Source organism: Polypterus senegalus, chromosome 12, assembly GCF_016835505.1.
Source record: "Polypterus senegalus isolate Bchr_013 chromosome 12, ASM1683550v1, whole genome shotgun sequence".
Taxonomy (NCBI): domain Eukaryota; kingdom Metazoa; phylum Chordata; class Cladistia; order Polypteriformes; family Polypteridae; genus Polypterus; species Polypterus senegalus.
The window spans coordinates 51,213,151-51,237,499 of NC_053165.1; the positions used below are offsets into that span (position 1 = coordinate 51,213,151).

At 38.5% G+C, this 24,349-nt stretch overlaps 1 protein-coding gene across 1 annotated transcript in view; it reads left to right on the top strand.

Annotated features, from left to right (window-relative positions):
• Positions 1-17,038, top strand: part of rft1 (RFT1 homolog) — a 51,034-nt gene extending 33,996 nt beyond the window's left edge. The window contains exons 7-13 of the mRNA XM_039771839.1: positions 5,643-5,721; positions 6,075-6,125; positions 6,661-6,791; positions 9,161-9,305; positions 9,493-9,598; positions 15,166-15,415; positions 16,225-17,038. Of these exons, the coding sequence (XP_039627773.1) occupies positions 5,643-5,721; positions 6,075-6,125; positions 6,661-6,791; positions 9,161-9,305; positions 9,493-9,598; positions 15,166-15,415; positions 16,225-16,389 (927 nt within the window). The 3' untranslated portion in view covers positions 16,390-17,038. The remainder of the gene's footprint in view (positions 1-5,642; positions 5,722-6,074; positions 6,126-6,660; positions 6,792-9,160; positions 9,306-9,492; positions 9,599-15,165; positions 15,416-16,224) is intronic.
• Positions 17,039-24,349: the final 7,311 nt, after the last annotated feature.

A 24,349-nucleotide genomic window follows, 5' to 3' on the forward strand; every position in this document is an offset into this window, starting at 1 on the left:
TACAGTCCAAGAATGGCCTGGAGATTTTCTGTTCAATGTTGTACCCGTCTAAATTTGACCACCTACTGAAGAATTGTTTTCTGATTTGGGACGTCACCGTTAGGAGGAATGCTGAATTGCGTTCGGAAGGTTGCGTTGTATAGTGATAATGGATTCGTTATTTTTGAAGAATGCTTTGACAGCGAAAGCACGGTGTGAATCGGACCAAAGCATGTTGTCGACTGAAAAACTACAAGGGATTGCCTTTCAAAGGACCCAAACCCCAACCCACTTGGCTGCCTCTGTCTCATGCAATGACGTTGGGAAACGTGGTACTTCATTTTGGCTCACCTTGTACTATATTATGACCTTAACTATTCAACAGTATCAGCAATTCTTTCTTCACCTTGCTTAATACTAAATCAGACAGCCTCTTTTCTTAGTATTTTAAAATACTGGGTTGAAAATCCTCAATAATGCCTATAAAGGTATTTTTATGTGTTATGCTATTCATTGTACATTGCTAGTATATTTAATATGTCTGTAATTTAATCTTTCATTATGCTACATCCACAGCTTAATTTGCTCTTGATATTCTTAAGCTTTTAATTAGACTTCCATTTTTCAACTAGATATTTAAAAGCATTTCACATATTAATGTCTCTGTCTTTCCAGCCTTTTATTGTAATGTCAATAGCCTTCCTAAGATGGTGGTTATTTTTATTTTTAAAGGGGATCGTTTTTAAATTCTCTAATGTACAGTATATGACCAACCTACTCCTTTGTTGATCTCAACTTTTTTTTGTTTCTTAATTATACTCATCATCATCTCTTTTACGTGATTCTTCAATCTTGGCAATAGTTTGCCTGCTATTACTGTTGTGTTTTCATACAGAACAGAATATAAGTAAATGGTGACCAATACTGTGGAACAGTAAACAATTTGAAAACCGTCCTTTGGGGGGGATCTCATGTTGCTTGTGTTGCATCTCCACGTGACAGTTATCCAGTTGTATGCACAGATGCATTTTTACTAGAAAATTGTTAAATAGATATTTCCAGTGCACATCATTAAAGGAAACACAGGATTAACTTTTTGAATGATATTCCGCCTCTCCTCCTTCATCCTTTGGTGAACAGTCTTATTTTCACGTCAAAAAGTCAATCACATGATACTTGTATTTCCTGTTAATGATGTATGTTAGTGTTGAAAACCATGCTCATCGTTGTCTCTTCAAAGTCTGCCATGGTGGCTTGGAGAAATAAAAAAATCACCCAAGTCGTGTGCACAATTGTAGAATAAATGCCAGAAATATGTACTCGATCGACTCGGCACAAGGCCTGCCAGTGGCCTGATTTACCCGAGTGTAGGCATATGATACCTAGTGATATATTCAATAACTACACTTTATTCCTGGGTTAATGACCGATTCCAGGAATTTTTGGGTCCCCCCTTGTACAGACGGTACAAATGATGAGCCTGCAAAATGGCAGCATCCTTGAAAAATAAATACACCAAATAGAGATTTTGTGTTATTTCCCACATAATGCAAAAAATAAGTAAAATGAAAATTAATAACACGTGGATACAAAATGAACATAATAAACAAATTAATGTTTTGTTACTGACAGATGCCTGGAGAGCAACAACTTGCATTTTGCTCTGAACTCAACCCAGACTGAAAGACGCTATTCTGTCTTCAAGAGAACTAAGTTTGACAGTGAGCCAGGAGAAATGGACGAAAAGAAAAAAAAAGAGCTAGTACCGGGAGATCAAAAAGTGTGAACGTCAAAGCCAAAATGAGAGACAAAAATCATGATTAAAAAATTTGTTAGCCAAAATTTCACTAGCAAAAGAGTTTGAAGGAGCGATTAGGAAAGGGCTTTGAATCTGCAACTCTTATGAAGAAGTGAAATCCAGGAGGACATTTTAACCCCTTATGTTTCACAGCCTTAGAGGGCACACACTTAATGACGGGCACATTTGCCCAAATGACAGAAGCTCCAAAATAGTGGCAACCTTGAAAACCAACATGATTGACAAAATGGTCCGAAAAAATGATTTAACAATCAAAGCGAAGGCGAATCGCCCACACGTGGATGTCAGAATCAAACTCGTTGACTCAAATGTATCTCAAAATGAGATTGCAAGAGTTGATACAGAAAAGCATATAAAAACATGAAAAGAAACTATTGTAATAGAAGCTTAGTAATTTGTTGCTCATCAAAAACTTAATAAGATGTTTGTCAGTCATGATTAGATGGTGCTTCTCTAGTTGCTATCAAACATTTGCCATTTCTCTTCGTGAGACTTGGGGCCTCAAAATAAATAGTGCACCAAACATACATGACTTAGGGTAATATTGAAGTTCTAATGAAACAAACATCAAACCAAAATCCTTCCTAATTAATTTTAGTTGTAAAGAGGAGTCTTTTTTTAAGTTATTGCTTTAAACTTTTCAGTTCTGAATTCTGAACTGTCTGTTACACACCCCGCTGTTCTTCATGGTGGAGCCATGCCAACATCATGTACTCTGCTTATGCACAACACATTGTGTATCAACAGGCACATCCTAAACCACAAAATGTCACTTCTCATAAGAAAAAATACAAACAGTAAAAGAACACAAAAAAACTTGAAAACAATATAAAGAAGAATATAAGAGCTTACTTCTGATACTTCACAACAGAGAGGGCTTTCATCCAAATCTTATGATCTATGGCATGTAGAAATGTTTTTTCTGAGTGGACAAACATTACTCACAACTTATGAAGTTCTATGAAGAAATTATGAAGCTGGTTGTGGGATTTTTGATTAAGGAGATGGAAGTCTCTGTTATTTTTTTTTTTGGATGTTTATTTATCAAAGTTTATATTTTCATTTGATTAAATATTTACTGCACTATCATTTTACTAAATAATTTTAAATAAATCTGCTAAATAAATAATAATAATTTTGATTCTGGTAAGCGGCACCATTTTGTCGGAGTGTCATCAAGGCACAATGGTTTGTTGCTAGGGGTTTGGCTTCAGAAGTTGTGCAGTGATTGCATCCTGATCACAACAGTATAAGCATCATTGATGAGCATCATCTGAGACTGGATTTTCTAAAGACTGTTTGTTAGTTAGTTAATGGCATTTTTAGTCCTGAAAACTTTTTAGTATTTCCCTTTAGATAGTATTTTGATTGCTTGATTTTGATTCTTTTCTGGCTTTTAAGACTTGCAATTCATCTTCTGGTCAGTTGAAATGATCAAGTCTGCTCAGTAACCATCTTGCAGCACAGTAGTTATTCATTTGGCATAGATGTGGAGACGTTCTCTCTTTTCTCATTCTGTTTCCTTTTCTAGTGGCACAAGTTGTCTAAAACATTTATTCGTATTCTGAATGAAATAAGTGGACCTTCCATTATAATTTTGTTTGATTTTTCTTTGGGGCGTCCAATGATTTTGACACCTATATTTTGAGAAAATAGCAATATTAATTTGAAAACATTTGTTCCTGCCTTGCACCCTGTGCTGGCTGGGATTGGCTCCAGCAGACCCCCGTGACCCTGTGTTAGGATATAGTGGGTTGGAAAAGGACTGACTGACTGCTTTAAAATGCTTGTATTGGAATAAAGATGTTTAGTTGTCCCATTGTTTTACACATAACATACACTTAAGTATCTTAACTACTGTTTCTTTTTTCTTGACTTTGTTAATTGTGACTTAATTAATTATGAGCACACTGTATTTGTAGATAGTGTTGGTAGAAAAAATGTTTAGGAGAGCTATTTCTTTCACACGGCATATCAGAGTGTTTTTAGGGGAAATAAGCTTATCTGTTAGTTTTAGTATGCGCTGGTTTCAATAAAAAGCTGATATAAAGAAGATTCACTTTATTCCATCTGTTGTATGGAAACCAGAAAACAAAATAACATTATCTATCAGTAAGTTCTGCAATGGAACTGATAAGTGTATTTCTCTGAAAAAAAAAGTAAGTGAGATAAAGAGCACAGCAAGTAAGATATGGACTATGACATCCACCCCATCCCTGGTGAGGCACACACCCTGGGAGGTCCCCTACTTGTGTGCTACACAGACAACACTGCATGTGACACTCCCTGTTTTTGACAGAGATTTGCATGTTGGTTCTTCTAATAAATAAATCTATTGTCACAAGTATTTTGTTTCCTTCCTAGGGGTGGGCTCTTTATCTCTTTTCACCCCCACAGAGTTAAAAAAAATCCCCATCCAATTCTTCTTCCAGTAATTTTAGAATATGTGAGGAAAATGACAGTGTCAATTGTTGTGGAATGTTATTATAGATATCAACATTTGTTTCCCAAGCAGCAGTTCAGTGTGTCTATCACAAATAAAACACACAATGTCATTTATAATAAAACTCTCGCTCCATAACTGTGAATAATGTACAAGCCACATATTGTTTGGAGATCAGGCACCGGAAAGAGTACATAAAGAGTAGTCTGATAGCATTGTAACAAACGAGGGAAGAAACTCCAAAACTATTTTACTTGAGCGGGATTTTTCTAAACCACTCCCCCGATCTCCTGTTTCAAGACACCACACAGCTTGAACATGAAGATAATGTGCTGCTTATTGAAAACAACCAAAGAGTTGCCAATATCTTAGTTGCCAGTAAACAATATTTGAAAGAAGCCAAAAATATTGCTTGATGACTGCAGTATAAAAAGAGAAGACATTACCAACCAAGTTGTGTGGAGAGCTTTGGAATTGCATAACATTTCATGAGGTAATAGAGCCTACCTTTAACTGTTTCAGGGCTGATGTCGACTTTTGTCAAAAGGAGGAGTTGACGATGGTAATCGACTGTAAACCGTGACAAAACCAACCGTTACATTGGACTCTTGTTGCTAGAAGGAAAGTTAGCTTCATTGGTTTGACCGAGATTCCCTGCGCTCACGTGAGTAGCAAGGCACACACAGTGGCAAAAATGGCACTGACTGGCGAGAGATCAAAGCAAACGTGAAAAGCAAAATACTCCATGGATGACGTCTTGCCTATTATCTCTGAACTGGACTATGATTTGTCAGACTCAGATTTTGATACAAGTGATCGAAAACAAATGTGACGTTCCAGCGTCAGCTGATCGGTCCCCAGATAGTTGTGGTACTGACAGTGTTCACCAGGGAGGACTGCCACTTAACCATCAGAATGTAATGCACTGCCTCTGCTGCTGCCCCAGGTGAACAAAGACAGCCTGGCAGAAAGCCTGCCGCTCATTCTTGACAAACTGGCAGCCACAGCATGCAGCAACAGATGCTTTATGTTGATAGCTGTGTGAAATTATCATTTTTTTGGAAAAAATATTCAGGCCTCAAAGAGTTAACCGTTTCTCACTCCATTGCTGTTAATTCATGCTGAGGAGTTACATTCCTAATTTCAGAATTATTATCTTTATGATACGAGATGATTACAGCATGGTTTAAAACCGAGCAGGGTATGTTTAGCGACCGCCCCAAACCACATCTACCAACCCCATTCGGTATTTCCATTTATACCCCTTCCTTTGACAATTGAATGCCAGCCCCCTTGTGTTAAGATATTTCCAGTTATCATTATTTTATTATAGATTAAAGGGATAAAAAGGAGAATGTCTTCTTCCACTCTGATTTGTTGTCTGCCTGCTTGTGTCTTTAGGCGCTGGTAAACTGGAGGCTGGCCAGGCTTACATGGAGCTTCTTCAAACAGTCCTTTTTGAAGCAGGTCTTAACAGAAGGTAGGTGTAGTAATTATTGCAATTTTTACATATATATTTTAAGTTATCCTATAGTTTTTATAATGTGTAGATTCAGTTTTGAAGCTTTTCTTATCATTTTGATTTGTTTTGAAAAAGTTATATTTTTCTATTTAACAGAGGGTTATTTGTTTACACGACACAATACATCATGTGACCACAACAATCAAATGGGTTACGTCACAGGATGTGATGATATAAATATGGTGGTGGCCACATTGTACCTTATCCCAGAAATGGATAAAACTCTCCAAAACCCACCACTTGAGATATAGGTTGCACATAGTATAGAAATTTTAGCTCTGTGTCTTACAGCAAAAATTTGTTTTCTTTAGGTGAGCGGTATGTTATGACCTTCTTTAACGTCCTAAATTTTGGAGACCAAGGTAAGTTGAAACAACTGGTCTGTTGTCCTTTTCTAGTTTGTGAGGGCAGTGTGCTAATTCAGCTACCACCCTTGTAGACCATGTGGCTTTACTCAGGTCCACCCTTCAATTTTGTGAAACTGTTTATTGAAACGATTAAGGTATTTTTGTATTAGCATTCACCTTTTTTTCCTCAAGTGGAACAAGGCTTCTGCACTCTTGATCCACAAACTCCACTTATATCGTTCCTTTAAGCCTTTTTAATTGATTTGTTTCTCCAAATTGGGTTCTGAGACAGTAAATAAAGTTAGGTCACACATTGGTAGCTGTGATAACCTCTAAGACCCTAGAGAGTACACAAATTAAAAACTGGAGGCCTTTTAATTTTCAATGAAATGCTTACTAGTCTTGTCCCAAGGCAAGTGCTAAAGAAAAATATAACACAGTACAATACTGATATAATTCTTCAGTACTAAGATGTGACTCATTAATATGGTTTATTAAAAAGAGTGATTTGTGTTCAAATTTGTAAAGACTCTCTCTGTCTCTCTCACAGGAGTGTATGACATTGTGAACAACCTGGGCTCCCTGGTAGCAAGGTTTGTCTTCTTGCCTATTGAAGAAAGCTTTTACATCTTCTTCGCTAAGGTTTTGGAACGTGGAAAGTCTATTGGCCACCAAAAGCAGGCAGGTTTATTATCTTAAAACATCTAAATCTGTGATCAACCAACTTCTGGATGTCAAGAGTTCTCGAGGTCCAGACAGATCAAGATTTCAGAGCAGTGTTTACACAGTAGTAAAGGTAGATCAAAGATGTAATGGGAGTCCCATACATAGAACAGACAAGTGATATCTTTTGTTCCTAATCTTTATATCGAGCAAATCAAATTTTATTTGCTACATACAAATTATACATACCTTATACAATATACAGTAAAATGCTTAGTTACTCAACTCCTATGTCTCGTACCATGGGATGAATATAAAGGGACAAAATATAAGTTCATGAATTCAAAATGAATAATAACACACAAAGACACTCATAAAGGTTCTGGGGCACCCGTAGGCAAACCTCATATATTGTGAACAGTGCAAAAGGTGCAAAGAACGTGCGTGTTAACGCTTCAAGACTAGTCCTGGTGAATCAGTTGAGTCTGCCCCAAGATGGCGGTGGTTCCGGTACAATGGTTTCTGGGAGGAAGAGGCAGTTACAGGTGAGTTGTCTCCGGAAGTGACATAATTGATGCTGGTACGTCAATCTTTATTTCTCCAGAGGGGAAGAAGTAGAGACACTATTATTGTATTACTAGTGCCATTGGGTGGCCCAGGGTAATATTGTCATTTTCCAAGACTGTAAGTTGTTCCCCACGCACACACATGTGACTATATATATAATTAACTGAAATAATCAAAAAAGGAATGGCAAAAAAGAGCAAAAATAATAAAAAAATGTTATGCCTAAAAAATGGCAACTCAAAGTAAATTGAGCCAGTCTGTAATCCTATAGATGAGAAATCCAAACAATGCTTCCAAAATGATCTTTCCTTCTCAACACTTAAAGAACACTCGCAAGCACCCAAGCCCTCAGGCAGAATAGAGAACAGGTAAATGGATCACTGAAGGATCCACAGTCTCACAATATACAGGCTGTGATGTCAGGGTGGCCATACCTCTTGGGGTACCACCCATAAAACACAAGAGAGGCAAAATAATAATTAATACTGTATATAGATAGTGAATAATGACCGAATAGAGCAATTGCTGCAAAAATACATAAATATAATAAACACAAAAATAATACTTTAAAATAAACAATGAAAACGCAGAAATGGAAAATAAACATAAGCCAGAGAACACACACTGGCTGAAATATGACAGGGTCCAGGTGAGTGTTTCGCCACTTCCAACACTAAACTGGCAAATCTTATCAGTGTTCAAAATGTGTCTAGTGTGGCAGAATAATAAAGGACTGCTAAGTTCTTAGCGGTATTGATGTTTTTTAATGTTTTACATTTTTTTCACTAAATAGGTTAGATTGGTGCTTACGATTTTATTTCAACATAAGTAATTTAAAGTTTCACAGTTTGTTGTTTTTTTTTTTTATAAAAGACAATGTATTAAAAGGATGTTTCCTTTCAGGGCACTCTGTTGGCTAGACTGGTTCATACTTTCAGTGTCTTTTACACTGAAGATTACATTCATCAAGTTTACTGGAGAACAGATATATGCGGATTTATATAAGCAAGTTAGAAAATCGAAGGACATATGAATATATTCTCTTTAAAACATGTTTGGTTTAAACAAACATGTTTATTTCTAACAAGCACTACAATCAAATACCAAAGGTACAAAGATGGCACTTGTGAAACGGTCATAGTATTGTGAAACACAAGACTAGATTAAAATACACTTTTAACTTTTGTCATATGCAAGCAAGTGTCATGTATAAAAGCTTCCAAAAAGATGCATTATGTGTGCACTTCATTGCCTTCTTTTAGCCTATATAAAACCATAAATGAAGTTTTGCTCCTTTTTGTGAAAAAACTATTTACAGATCAACCCATGGGAGGCAGCTGGAATTTGTTTTGTTTTTTTGAAGAAGAAGAAGAAGAAGGAAGTGAAAGAGTAGCAAAAGAACCTAAGCTACCACACTTTGATTGACAAAACACATTCATGTTCATATAATTCTTGAGCCATGTTACACTTAATGTTTTTTCCACTGCTCATGATGTATGATTTCCATATTCTGCTTTGACAGTGTTCTTAGTATGCACTGTGTGTGGTGAGAAGTTCCTTATGAACCATTCTGGCACATTTGTTTCCTGCTGTCTCTAATTTTTTTTTAATTTATACAGTAACCTTTTATAAGATTGGCAAATATAATGTCTGTAAGAGCCTGGCCCTGTTTTGATTAGCTGCTCTGCTTTGCTTCTATACGCTATTTATTTTACAGGATCATTAGCAGCTGTGCGAAAAATTTAGCTTCATGCATTGTTGTTTTTGATAACTGATGTATCCTCCTGTTTAAACATCTCATCTTTGTGTCCACTGTGTAGGAGGAAGTGGCCATGGCATCATCTGTCCTGGAATCCCTTCTCAAACTGGTTCTTCTCATAGGCTTGACCATCATGGTGTTTGGCTATGCCTACTCCCACCTTCTGTTGGATATTTATGGAGGATCTCTACTAAGCAGTGGATCAGGTTTGACCTGTTCCTGTTTTAATTTGCTGTCTTACGATAATATTTGTCAATTTTTATAAGCTGTATGGTAAAAACTATAAATGGATGTAAAGCATAGATTTCAGGTTTTGCCTGTCTTCTGATGTTGCAAACTTGAAAGTGCAAAACTCGTAAAAATCGATAGCTCTGTGCTGATTTGTCTCTCCAGGCCCTGGACTTCTGCGAGTCTATTGCTTGTATGTTCTTCTTCTGGCAGTCAATGGTGTCACTGAATGTTTTACCTTTGCAGCGATGAGTAAAGAGGAAGTTGATAGGTGAGTTCCTATGTAAAATGTGAAACTTTAATTTAATTTTAGTTTGCTGGTTACAGAATTAAGTAAAACTGTATGAATCCATATATATAAAAAAGCTTGGGCTCCTAGAAACCATTGAAATCATCAGAAAAGAAATTGAAATGCAGAGTCAGCAGTTTCGTTTTGTGGACGTCCTCAAGCCCCCGTCTATCAGCAGCTAAGCGAGTTTCTCTCTCATTTGTCTTTCGTCAGTGATTTCACTTTGGCGACAGAGTTGCTTTCTTTCAGCTTCATGCCGTAGCCTCTTACTTCTTTCTTCTTCTGATTCGTTAACTTGGGGCCGTCTTGCCAGCTCTTTGAGCTTCATGCTGTAGCCTTGCACTTCTGGGACAGACAGACACACAGACTTCCACACATAGACGTTTACATATAAGATATAGTGAAAAACTGTAGGCCCATAAATTGTTTTAGGCAATAGAGGAGATGATCACACATCTTTGAGATTTAGTAAATTGTACTGAAAAATTTTATTTTGTAATTTGTGAAGGTAGCATTTTTATTGTTTAGGGAAAAGAAACAAAAATATGTTTTTTTATTGTATAAAACATCTACAGTATCTACAGCCATGTGAGAAAGAAATTATACCAAATTAAATGTTTTTTTTTTAATTATGTATACTGTACATGGACATGTTAAGATTTGGTCTTCATTTAGACTAAGCTGAATCCAACTAGAAAAAACAATCAAAAATTGACTCTGCAATAATCTAATCAAAGAAAAATGAACAGATACTGTATGCCAGGCCAAACCTTTACATTCACATGCTTTACAGTTGGTATCACGTGGTTTTCGTCAAATGCCCTCTTTGGTTTTTGACAGATATGCCTTCTTATACTGTGACCAAAGTACTGTATTTTTCCCTTATTTGTCCAGAGCACATTGTTCCAGAAGCCCTGGTCTTTGCCCAGGTGCTGTGATAAGAATGATACAGTTACATCAAAAAGGTTTAGGGCAACCACCCATATATTGAGCCATGACTGCGAAAAGTAAATTTTTATGAGTCCAAAACAGAACTGTCTCAGGTTTGATAAAATGGTGGCTTTAAAGGCTGTGACAGGAAGTGACATCCTCTGGACTGGAATCAGAAGTGATGTTGCTGGAACCGGAAGTGACGTCATCTGGAGCACCTGAACCTGAAGTGACAACAACAATGGCGCCGGTACCAGAAATGACATCATCAATAGCACCAGTGCTGGAAGTGATGTCATCAAAAGTGCCAGCACCTAGTGGGATTTCCTGAGGATAGTCTACAGATGACGGAGAGAGAGAGAATTAGTGCAGCTCACCACTCCCTGGTCTGGCATGGTATTACTATTATTGAAGCCCTCTAGCTGCCTCCCATGCGCACGTGTGTGACAGTGCTCATGGGTAAACTTTAGTCTTGCCTTGATGTTCTCTTTGGATAGTAAATTTTTCCTGCTGACACACCTCCCACGTCAATCTAATTTGTGCAGCCTGTTATCTATTGGTAGACTTGTGCACTTGGACATTAACAGTGGTAGGAGCAAGAGCTCCTTGGAGGTCTCATAATGAAATTCTTTCAGAAGTCTCCTGAGTTCTGCTCTCAGACTGAACTTGCTGAATTCACATTTTCTGGAGAAGTTGGCAGTTTTTTGAAATCTCTATTTGTAGATAATCTTGCAAAATGGTTACTTTCCGATTAGCATGAGGATTTATTTTTTTAATTCCTACTTAGACTCCTAGGCACCTGTAACCTTTTTGAAGGCCTCAGTGAGCTCCTTCAGTTTGGGCTTGGTGATAACACAAGAGCAAGAACCAAGCCAACTATGAGAGACGGGTTCAGACAGAATCCTCCTAATGAGTTTCTAATCATTTGCCTCTGATGTGGTATGGCTGATTCTATTTCGAGGTATTTGAGGTAGTTATAAATGTAGGTGGTGTACTTAATTTTTCCACATTTTGTTTAAATTTTACAATGGACTACAAAATGTAAATTTGGCATGATGCTTGTTATACAATGTCATCTTTATATGCAGATACTGTATAAATAAAGATGAAATCTTGAAATGTCTGCTTATGTTAAAAAAGGGGAAAAAAAACATTTTATGGGGTGTACTTACTTTTTTCATGTGACTGTAGCGACCCAAATGCCCGTTTAAAGTAATTCTTCATAGACAGACTATTAACACAGGAGCTCTGAAAGGCGGCACTGAGTCCTCATATCTTTATACAGTGGCATATTTTACATTTGATTTCTTCTCCCGCTTTTTAGGAGTGTTCCCATAAAATATGAAAGCATCTGTTGCCATTGTCATGTCTGTATACAACATCTCAGATCCCAGGGTAACAATTTCTTTGAGATTGAATACACTTGTTTTTTAAGGAAATATGCTTAATTTTTGTTGGGATAAGCTTTGGTGAATTTTGAAAAAGCATCTCTTGTAAAACAGTGAAACATTCTGTGCATTACTGCTTAATTTGCTCTTTTAAAATTCCCTTGAGATCCGTCGTTTCATCCTGCATATTTCCCTCTTTTACATGTCCGATGGCTACTTCTGATAGCAAAGCAGAGTCTGATTACAAGTTATTAAATGCCAGCAGACTCGCATGTGTGGTCCACACCGTGGCGTCATGAGCTACTTCTGTGCACGTGACGGACTTCAGCATACAGTAGATTTTAACTTTCCATTAGGCACTTGTTTTTAAAAAATATTATGTTTAAGAAATATGAACTACAGTTAGCCATAGATGCTCCATAACCAACATCTAACTAGTGTTTGTGTTTTACTGGAGTGTTTTTAAAAGTTTAATGTCTTGTTTTAAAAGAGGGTCTTGGGTGTGTTTTAGTAAGGGGTTTTAATGTGCTTGTGTTTTTAGTGCATGTCTATGGGGGCCACACCATGGACCCTGGCCAGCAGTGGCATGGGTTGATGTATCCCTCCCGCACAACTGGCATCATGTGGGGGTGGAAATGTGGTGATGCCAGTTAGGGGTCCATGGCATTGTGCAGGTTTTCAGTAAAAACAGCGCACTGTGCACTGAACGGGTATAGCATGGACAAGCAACTCTGGGGTGTTGAAGGTGGAATTAAAGCAGCCCGCATTCACGTGCACACGTGCCCAGTTCAGACAATTTTGTCATTAATAATAATAATAATACATTTTATTTATATAGCGCCTTTCTCATGCTCAAGGCACTTACAGAGTTTAAGAAAGAACGGCAGGGTATACACTATATAGAGTTGTACAAATCAAATAAATAAATAAAGAAGATTAAGACAGTAAATTCAGAGAAAGTCTAACAGACAACATAATTGATGGTCTCGCACACACACACACAGGTTACATGAGCATCTTGACAGAGAGGTAAACTGAGAGAAGGGTAATAAAGTCAAGTAGAGCTAAAAGCCTTCCTGAACAGATGAGTGTTGAGTTGTTTTCTAAAAGAATTCATGGAGTCAGCTGACCGGATTAATTTCGGTAGGTCATTCCAGAGTCTGGGCGCTATACCGCTGGAGGCCCTGCTGTCACCCATGGAGTGTAGATTAGTGTGGGGCACAACAACATTGCCAGAATCGGAGGACCTTAGTGGGCGGGCAGGCACATAGTGATGGAGAAGGTCACTGATGTAGTTTGGTGTGACATTATTTAAGGCTTTGTAGGTTATTAGTAGGATTTTATATTCGATTCTATAAGACACGGGGAGCCAGTGAAGGTGAAGCAGGATGGCTGTGATGTGCTCGCTGCTGCTGATTCGAGTGAGGACTCTTGCAGCAGAGTTTTGAATAAGCTGGAGCTGTGATATAAAATTAGAAGGGGCACCTGCCAGCAGCGAGTTACATAATCCATGCGGGATGTGATAACGGCATGGACAAGTTTCTCAGCATTGGAAAAGGAGAGAAAGGAATAAACATGGGATATGTTACGGAGGTGAAAGTTTCTTAATGTGGTTTATGTGGGCGGAATAAGAAAGGGAGGAATCAAAAATGACACCAAGATTCTTTGCAGTAGACGCAGGTCTGATGAGATCACCGCCTAGATGGACTGGGAAGGAGCTCATTTTATTAAGTTACATTTTAGTCCCAATTTGCAGGAGTTCAGTTTTGTTGCAATTTAATTTTAAAGAGTTCTGCTCCATCCAGGTTTTAATTTCACTAAGGCAGGTTGTGAGCTGAGAAAGCTCTGATGAAGTTCCACTTTTGACATTGAAGTACAGTTGAGCATCAGCTGTATAAAAATGATAGCCCAGTCTATTGCTACGAATAATATGGCCAAGGGGAAGCATATAAATACAGAAGAGAAGAGGGCCGAGGACAGAGCCCTGAGGAACTCCTTGTGTGACTGGCGCTGAGCTGGATCTGCTGTTGCCAAGACTAATAAACTCTTGCCTATCAGTCAGATAGGACTTGAACCACTGGAGGGCAGTGCCAGAGATACCCAGCATGTTCTTCATTATTGATCAGGTGTGCATTATTAAACACCTCCACCCACTGAAGCATAAAAGGAGCCTGAGCAGGACAGAGAAGGGGAGACATTGGGAGAAAAGGTGAAGAAAAGTGGGAGATTAATTCCAAAGAAAAAGAAGAGTAGGGTAGTGAGAGAGCTGGTGTTGCAGCCTGGAGGTAAGTGGTCAGGGGTGGCCCTGGGTTGAACAAGTAGACGGTACTCACAGGGTAGAGTAACTCAACCCTGTGGCAACAGTTGTAAGGAGCAGGGCTCGCAGGGTCCTTTCAGACGCCAAGGAATGGCAGCAAGGGCACAGACCAGTTTAAAGGATGATTGCACTTGTCAGTGGACAGCTCTTCTTGTTTAGTAAGGGTTTAAAGACGAGACATCAGATTGTGGAAGGGAGCATCGGAACTCAGGAAAGGCTTTTTAACCTCAGTTTTTATCTTATTTATTGGATTACTTTGTTGATTTTAACCTCCACATGGACACTTTTTTATTAGGGATTATTTATTTAATTACTTAAGAAGAAATATGTGCTGCATTTTTGATTACTGTGCTTTGAATTGTTTTAATAAAAGCTCAGAGCACTTTTGATGAACCTACTCTTGCTGTTGTGTCTCATCATTGCCCAGTTCATCTCAGGTTACAAATATCCCGAGTTCAAGAGAGAATATGCCAGTTGGGGGCAACTTGGGCATCCCAGTCTGATGCACTACTTTTTATATCGTCGCTTCAATTATGTTAATTAAGTATTTCTGGAGATAAAACTAGCAACCAACAGTGCATTATAACGGCACCAACTCCGCACAGCAGCACCCATTAAAAAATAAAACAGACAGAAATGGCAGAATTATTTTATTAATAACTGAAAATCATGTTAAAATAAAAAATGAAAATAAAATTATAATGCAGTGCTCCAGAAATCCCAAAATGATAAAAGCTATGAATGAAAAGAAGTTGACATGTGCGTGCAGGAACTTTTTAAAATGCATAGAATCGTACACTTGATTTTTTTTTTTTTTCTTTCACCAAGTTTACTAATAATTATTTTTGCAGATTTGCTTCTTGGAAGCCTGTTGGCAGAGTAAGTCTCATTCTAACATGCTTTTCTTTCGACAGGTACAATTTTGTGATGCTGGCCCTGTCCATCTGTTTCCTTTGCTTCTCTTATTTCCTGACCTGGTGGCATGGCAGCGTCGGCTTTATCCTTGCCAACTGCCTGAACATGGCACTTCGGATTGCACACAGCATTCACTTTATTCAGCGTTATTTTGCGCCCAGCAGTCAGCGGCCTCTAAGTGGTTTACGTCTTTCACCGATATTGGTTTTGGTTTTCCTTGCCGGTGGTTTACTGACTGCTTTTTCTGAGGTAATCTCTTTTAAAAAAAATGAACACTCTAGAAAAAATATTTCAAGTTAGTTTACAATTGCATGTTTTGCATGGTACCACATACAGTTTATGGTAATAAAATGGGCTGCTTAGTGCAATGTACTTGCTCTTTTCTTATTAGTAGAGGTGTTGGATTAGGAAGTAAAACGGACATGCTTGACTTCTCAACAACAGTATAATGTAAAGGTGCCATGCCATCTCCTTTGACCAGGGACTGCAATGAATTAGAGTTGACATTCTTGTCACCCACAGTGTAACCTGAAGGGGATGTCACTCTTCTTAAATATAATTTGAAATGAGCAAGCTTTCTTGGACAGTAAAAGAAGAGCTGATATCTTTGTTTGTTCTCTGAGATGATGGAGACATGTTGTCCTCTTTAAAAATAATTGGAAATTAAAGAGACCTGCCATCATTTTCGACAACAGTCTGAAATACTAGAGCCTTGTTGATCTTCCTGGCAACCAGTTGAGATGAAAAATGTATGTTTGTCTTCTTCTGATGCACACTCTTCTACTCACCTTCTATATAGTATGAAGGAGTTGTAATCTAATCTTAAGAAGCACTGTTATCCATTCTTCCTGCTTGCTGCTTTACTGTCTTGCTTGACTGCAGCCTGAGCAGAAGTAGTCTGCTGCCTACATTGAAGAATCGTAGATATCCTCCTTGACTTGGACTTTGTTTAAGGAACACAGCCATCTTCCTTGGCTGTATTTTGAGCTGCCCTGCATGCTTCTAGATAGGGTTCTAACTTTACTTCCTTTATAACAGGCTCCATTTTTCTTTCACAGGTGGTCTTTTGCTGTGATGCTGGTTGGCTTCCCAGGTTGGTCCACATTGCAGTTGGAGCAGTGTGTTTACTGGCAGTTCTCATTTGCACATTTTTCACAGAGACCAAACTTGTTCATTTCATCAGGACTCAGCTTTTATCCATGTACTCCAAGAAAGAAACCTAAATGAGTCGATGTATTTATTTGAACAGTGACTTGAGATAATAATGTTTATCAAGACAACAAGGAGATGAAGACCGGTATAGACTTCTTCATTGTGAGCATCAGACAGCTGAGGCATGATTTTAGCAGGTTCATCCTTTGCAAACCAATGCATCTACTAAACCGCGACTGATATGTCAAAGAGGTAAACTGCAGAGTCATGGAAGTAGGATAAAATGGCGGAAAAGCGGTGGTGGGGACTTCCTCAAGTCTCAGGAGATGCATCATTTTAGCTGTTCCTTGCCATTTTGGAAAGGGTCTTTACAGCGTACAACAAGCTGGTTAGCTTCTGTCTTTTTTCATAAGCAGAATAATTAGCAGCCCTCCTTAATCTCTGGACACACGCAATTCTTCCAAAGTTAAGAGCAAATTGCTGATTAAAGTAACACCTGCTACCTCGCCTCAGTCTACAATGGTGTTTAAACCTCACTCATCTCGTGCGATTCATTTTCTTATGTTTATCTTTTATTTAAATTACATCATTTTCTACTTTTTACCAGACTAACTACTGAACACCAACATCAGCAAAGAAAATACATCCGCAAGAGCTGCAATTATATAAGAAAATATTATAATTAAAGGCTTTTAATTAGAAGGTTAGATAGTGTTATTTTGTCTCAGAATCTATCATTTTATAATAAATATCAGATATTTTATAACTTACAGTATATAGCGTATAGGTATGCTATTTTTATGAAATAATGTACCAGATATTGTTGAGACACATTTCCAATACAGGGGATCCTCAGGTTACAACGTCTCGACATACGAGGTTTTGAGTTTACAATGCTCAAAATTGAGACATGAGAAGGAATAAAGGTAAGGATTTTTTGTTACACTCATTTTTTCTGTTACTACAGTACAGTGTACAGTACAGTATATTTATGTCTTTTTCCTTTTTCTGTGGCTTAGTTGTGTTTTTATGTTCTAGATTATTGATTTTGCCAATTTGTTAGGATAGGTAAGTGACTAGGGTGTGTTTCGACTTACACCAAAATTCGGGTTACATCACTTTTGTAGGAATAGAACTGTGTCGTAACCCGAGGACCCCCTGTATTTCCTTTCCTAATATTGAACTATAAAGCTTTTTTATACATTAGACTCGCAGGGGTGTCGAACTCCAGTCCTGGAGGCCACAGTGGTTGTAGGTTTTCATTCTAACTATCTTCTTAATTAGTGAGCCGTTTTTCTGCTGATTAACTTGTTTTGCCTTAGTTTTAATTAACGTGCATCAGATCCCTTAATTGCTTCTTTTTCCTTAATGAGCAGCCAAACAATAATGAGACACAAAACGAGCCGACACATGACCAACTTATCTGTGTCCGTCGCACAATATCTGAAAATAAAGAAAGGTGAAGGTCTCAGTAAGAGTGATCTCCAAGGTCGCCAAAACATTTTGACGGTGCTCTTTGAAAAAACAGAAAATCAACAGTTTTGGAAATGTCTGCTATAGCAGAATGAGAGCAACAGTAAGCTGTGGAATTCAATAACGGCTTTAATTAACAGCAAGAATCGGCTTCTTATTAAGAAACTGGTTGGAGTTTGAAGCTACAATTTAGCTGGTCATCTGTCAGCTCATTTCATGTCTCATTTCTGTTTGGCTGTCATGTAATGAAGAAAAGAATGACAAGCAGTATGAAGATCTGTTCGTGGATCCAGAGGAAATCGCATGGGAGGCACTCTAGGGTGTTGGTGAGAATTTTCTTGGCAACTAATGAGCATCAAACTCTCTTTCTGATCCTTACCTGGCATCTGAAAGTTATGGTTGACTAATCAACCAATACGCTACTGTAGGTGCCTTAGGGTTTCGGATGTTGCTCAAGATGCCTTTCTGTACTTTACCGTCCATGGCAACTGTCCTTGCCTGATGGAGGTCAAGGTGTTGGCTCTTCGAGTCTTGCTGTACACTCTTGATCCAAATTTTTTTGGGTGCAGTTTGGTTGTATTCTCAATTTTGGTGGTGGACGGAACCTCCTGCACAACAGTCAATGTGGAGTGCGGTCTGGGCCCAATCGGCAGACATAAGCACCAAAGTACCTCCAATTTCTCATGATATGGAGTTTCCTCCACAGCAAAATATGGTGAGGTCTCCAGAAGGAGGAAGTTAGCAGGCCAAAAGCTTCACAGTAGGCTTTGAGCTAGTAGGCCTTTATCAAGGAGAGCTAGCAAAAGCAATATTTATGGTTAAAAAAAGAAACCCACAAGTGGAAGGATGACCACAAACCATTGACTTGTTATTAAAGGACAAACAAAGAATCTTTATAAATAAAAAGGTTTCAGCAATTATCTTAACAAACAAGACCTCAAAAAAAGCACAGATGGACTTTCCTGGATAAAAGCTTATTATTGGACATGGATTTTAAACTGCTAAGGGTAGGTGGGTGAGATTAATTGCCACCCTGCCCATGGACAATTACTTTGCACATGATTCTGTCATCATAGAAAAGAATGTTATGTTAAACCATCTTGTTTCATTTAGTGTGTCGTCTTCAGGTGATAGACACCCGCAGGGATGCTTGGGACTTGGAGTCTGAAAGCACATCCCTGTCGGGGTCCCTGCTTACTGTTAGAGGGAGCTGTCGGGAGAGGACCTCCCTACCTTTTCTATGGCCTGTGAGTACCTCCTGAAAAACCTGCATTCTCGAGTCCGATGTAAAAGGGGTCTGTTGCCTCACTTCTGTTGAGTCAGAGTCCAGAGGCAGCAGGCAACAGATAGTGGAGGTAGAGAGGAGGAAGAATTGTTAGTATTGTTGGATTTCTGTATATTGTGGCTTATTACTGGAGAGGTGATTGTGTTTAAAGGAGCTGGAGTGAATCTATACTAATAAAAGGCAAAGCCCTCACTCACTCATTCACTCACTCACTCACTCACTCACTCACTCACTCACTCACTCACTCACTGACTCATCACTAATTCTCCAACTTCCCGTGTAGGTAGAAGGCTGAAATTTGGCAGGCTCATTCCTTACAACTTACTTACAAAAGTTGGGCAGGTTTCATTTCAAAATTCTACGCCTAATGGTCATAACTGGAAGGTATTTTTCTCCATTAACTGTAATGGAGATGAGCTGGAAAGACGTGGGGGGCGGAGTTTTGTGTGACATCATCATGCCTCCCACGTAATCACGTGAACTGACTGTCAACGCAGTGTGTAGAAAACCAGGAAGACCTCCAAAAAGCGCTTAAGAAAACATGCATTATATAATTGAGAAGGCAGCGAAACAATAAGAAGCGAGCGAGTGACCTATACTACCATATTCATGAGTGCTACTACCTCGGAAAGAAAGCACGGTGTAAACCTAAACTTTAAATTAAGTTCATAGACAGGCTACCGCTGGCGTTTCACATGCCCACGGGAATGCGGGATACAAGTTTAATGAGAGGACGCAGGATATAAACGAGAGTTTTGATCACTTTGTAACTAAGTTAAAATTGTAGGTGAAGGGGTGTGCTTATGCAAATTCCGAGAGACTGTGTTTGTGGGGGACTGACAGTTAAGGCGGGTGGGGGAGTCACGTCATCATCTCCCCTCCCATTCATCTCATGTCGCTCTGAGCTGAGCTCCGCGGCTAACGCCGTCTTCCGAAGCAACTTCATCAGACTGCCACCAAATACTCACAGAAAAATCCACAAGTTAATACACAAGCTGTCTCTAGAGTTTCTCCACACTGAATCCTCCAGGCACTACTTACAAAAGGTTACATTGACAATCGTGTTACGTTATTTTTAAAATCTTTCCTTTTCTTAGCACAAGCACAGCTGAGAAGCTTCGATGCATGTGCTCCATAACGCGTTAAAAAATAATGCATTTAATCACACTTTGCATTACAAGCAAAGGGGAGCTTTTGTCAATGAATGATTTCCTGGTACACCGATTACATTGATCAGCGCATCCCGATTCATTTTACCCTCGCACCACCTTAGTTTGAGAAGTATGAAAAAATATGAGGTTAACACAGAAAAACAGATCACCAATTCAAGCTTTATGAATAATCGATTCGCCATCAATAATTGTTTTGGTAAAGCCATCCTCCTTCCATCTTTTAAGTTTTCCGCCACTAGCCATGATTAAATGAACGGTAAAAAAGTAAGAGCAAAGCGAGGGTGACTTATTTAGGCAGGAATATATATGACAGCAACACTCATGACAATGTCAATCATGTTACGTTATTATTAAAAGGTTTCCTTTTCTTTTTCATTACTTCTTTAACACACTACTTCTCCGCTGCAAGATGCGGGTATTCTGCTAGTAAATCTATATATATAAAATTCTTTTCGCATTTGAAACAAAAGTTATGTATGACCACGCGAAACGGAAATTACGTATGACCACAGAACATATTATAATACAAGAACTAATCACTTGTTTGTGGATACCATTTTTATATCATCTTTATGAATTGTTATTATTTGTATGTGAGTTACTTTACTGATATTGAAAAGAAGTAAACACAAACACGCCGATCTATCCCATAGAAGTGTGCCCCGTGTCACCCTCTCCCAGCCCTACTCTCTGGACTCCTGCGCTGAGCCGTTCGCTGCCAGGCGCGTTCTGGCAGAGAAGTTTTATTTATTCGTCCACGTCACGGAAACTGCCACATTATAACTTTTTTTTAATTGGCAGTACTTGATAGTAGAAGAGATGAGGAAAACAGCTTTGCGTCTTTCTACCTTTTAACTACGCCGAGCTGTAAATAATGTGAAGACGACACTGCCTTCAGCGGTGAGGGGTCGTGAGAACAAAGTGGACACTTTGAGGTGCAGAATGTCGGGCTGCTCTGCCGGATCGAGAGCTTTGCAGTTTCGGGCGGCGTCCTCTCTTCTCGCACTGTTTGTTACACTTTGAGTGCCCCGTCGGCTCCTGTGAGAGTGGAAATCTTTGCGAATGAGTGTGATCGGCGCCATCGAAGCAAAACTTAATTTGTAAATTGTGCTGCACGACTACTTACTGTCCCTTAAGGTGAGTTCAGGTCAGTAAAACCCTGCAACATTCAAGGTTGCTTTTGTGATGAATTCTTTTAAGAAGATGGAGGGTTTACATCTAAGACGATGCACTGACCTCTTCATGTTAAGTTTTGGACTTGGGAGTTGCTTGGACCTTCTGCCCATTAAGCATGGTAGGGCAGCGTCCACATTTCTCAGAATAATTTTTCTCTTAAATCACAGGCACGTAGTGCAAGGTTGTCAGGCAGAAATTTGCAGGGTCGCATAGACAATGTAATTTCTATACCACAGCGTCGTGTTGCGCCTTTTACAAGGGATCTGCTACTGAGAGATGATCCAAATAACATTTAAGCTGCTGTTAGTGCTACTTACCTGTTGTGTTATAGTGCCTTTAAAATGTACTTTACCCAAAAGCACTCCAGTACTGCTCAATGTATCTTTACTTCTTACATGTTAATTTTTTACTGTTTAATAATTTATATACTACATTTTATTTTTTTCCCTTGCACTCAGTGAGCGAAGCCACTGGGTATTCAGCTAGTATTTTTATAATGTGTGGTGTTGTATTGTGTTTTGGGTTTGGGGCTTTCTGGCACCCCCTGGTGGTCACACTACCATATTCTGAACAGCAATGCAGTATATCCTTAAAAATTGCATTTTGTTGTATGTCATTGTGGCTTATCTCTATCACAGTTAGTACAGATTTGAAGGTGTATGATAGCATTGGCTTTTTCAAAAGTGTAAGGTTTTACTTTGATAAAAAATGTAGTGTCATTGGCTTATTTCAGAGTTTTTGTCACATGTACTGTACACAGTGAAATTCAATTCCTATCTGCACATTTGACCAACAGAGAGCAGGCAGCCACTGCCCTTGTTCAGCCAACCAAATCTCACTCCTTTGGTCATGTATAATGTGCATGTACCCATCCATTTCATTTTCATTCAGACCACTTAGTATATAACCACAAGATAATATAGAGTGTTATTTCACCCACAGTTTTGCAAAATTAGCAAGGATGTTTTGGGGATTTTAGAAGTTTTTTGAGGGGTTGAAAGAAAGGAACATTGCTTCTTAAGGGTTTGGCAGTATCATGCAGTTCTTCTGGATCCATTTAATTCTCACAAAAGAGTTTAGATCAGGAGTTCCCAGCTTGGGTAAATGTATTCAGAAAAATGAGAAGTTGCAAAGATCTCGATTAGTCCCCAAATACAACATAATACTTGCCCTTTCAACAACTGTGCCAAGAAAATCCAAAATTGTAGGTGAAAGATACAGTAAGAACAAGTGTCTGTCTCACTGATGGATGAGTTCTCATTCACTCAGTGTGTTATATTCTGGTGAGTAGCTCATCATTAGCTGCTTTTAATTAGTGAAATAGCATTATTATGTGATATTATTATTGTTTGTGTTATTTGAACTTAAAAATGTTATAAACAGTATCTTAAAATTTTCTTCCCTTTGTTGAAATATAAACTCAAATTACAGAACAAAACATGGTGGGCGTAAATTGACTTGCAAAAAATTGCCACGGGGTAAACAGGGCTAAAGAGTTTGGAGACCGCTAGTTTAGATGGAAATAAATGGGCTAAAGCTGTAATTTTAGAAATTCAACATGGCTAAACATGATCCACGATGAGCCAATGTGACAAACCTTTAGATAAAAACTGTAATCCAGCGAGACAGTGCAGTTGTTGTCCAGATGAGCTGAGAAGAGAAATGCTGGTCTTAATTGAGGCTCTGCTTTGGCCGGTCTGTGCTGACAAAGGTGTCCTCCCATCAGCCTCGGCACACTCCTGCTGTCTCATAGGATTGTAGTCCCCATGTTTGCCACTTGTTTTAGGTGCCCCCTCCATTATAAGCCCTCTTTCTGATTCGCCAAATAGCCTATATTTTAGGTTGGAGCAAAAGCAATGCAGGTGCTAATTGTTATGAAAATCGGGATCATCCATTTTTTCGTGATTGCTGAACAAATAGACAAATGATTAAAATTTTGTTTACAGTAGATACAGTAGATTAGGAAAGTCTAATGTAGATGGCTGACAGAGGTGTTTGTCTGCTCTCTTGTTCTAACCCTGTAGATGCTGCAATTTGCAGGGGTCTAATTTTTCAAAAAATGTTTAAAATCTTGCTCAGTAAGTTATTAGTTAAATTATTTGTTTAATCCTCACTTTTGTTACTCTAAAGCAGAGTACATTGCTTTATGATATTGCCTAAGTGCGATATTTATCTCTTGATGTTCAATAGTTGAGAGATACAGATAGCGTTCCAGATGTGTTTCTCATGTATTTAGTGTGCGGACACCTCACTAGCATGCTATCCATGTTCTTCACATTAGTGGCACAATATCAGTGTGGCACCCTTTCAATACCTTCTTTGACAGGGGCTTCCCGAGTTCCCTTAAATTATTATTTACCAGTAAACCCCCGATTCTCTAAAGAATCACAAATTCAAGAATGGCAATCACTTTCTGTTCCCTCCGATCTTTGGAGGGATGAAAAATCATGGAGGGTGGGAGCATCCTGGGAAAGTTTTTATTTAATGAAATATATTTGTACTAAAAATTAACCAATTTATTAAAACTAAAATTGACATTTAATTGTTATATCATTTAAGTCCAAAATGTGTTTGAGGTGCTGCATTCATAAGTAAAAAAAAAAAATATTCAAGTGCAAAGGTTTAAATGAAGTAAATTGGAAGTAAGAAATTCATGTTAGGAATCATAATTTAACTTACTTTTAACACTGAATTACCCTAATGTGATTCAAATAAGCCACACTGACAGCTGCCATACTGACTGCTGGCACAGTGGATTAGAGCACACTGACTGCTGGCACTGTGGAGTGGAGAACACTGAACTGCTGGCACTGTGGAGTAGCTGTCTGCTGGCACTGTCAGTAGTCACCACTACTTCAAGGTTAAATATGTCACGATGGCAACTTGTTGGTGTGCATGCTTTACCTTAAGTTTAGTTTAGTTTAC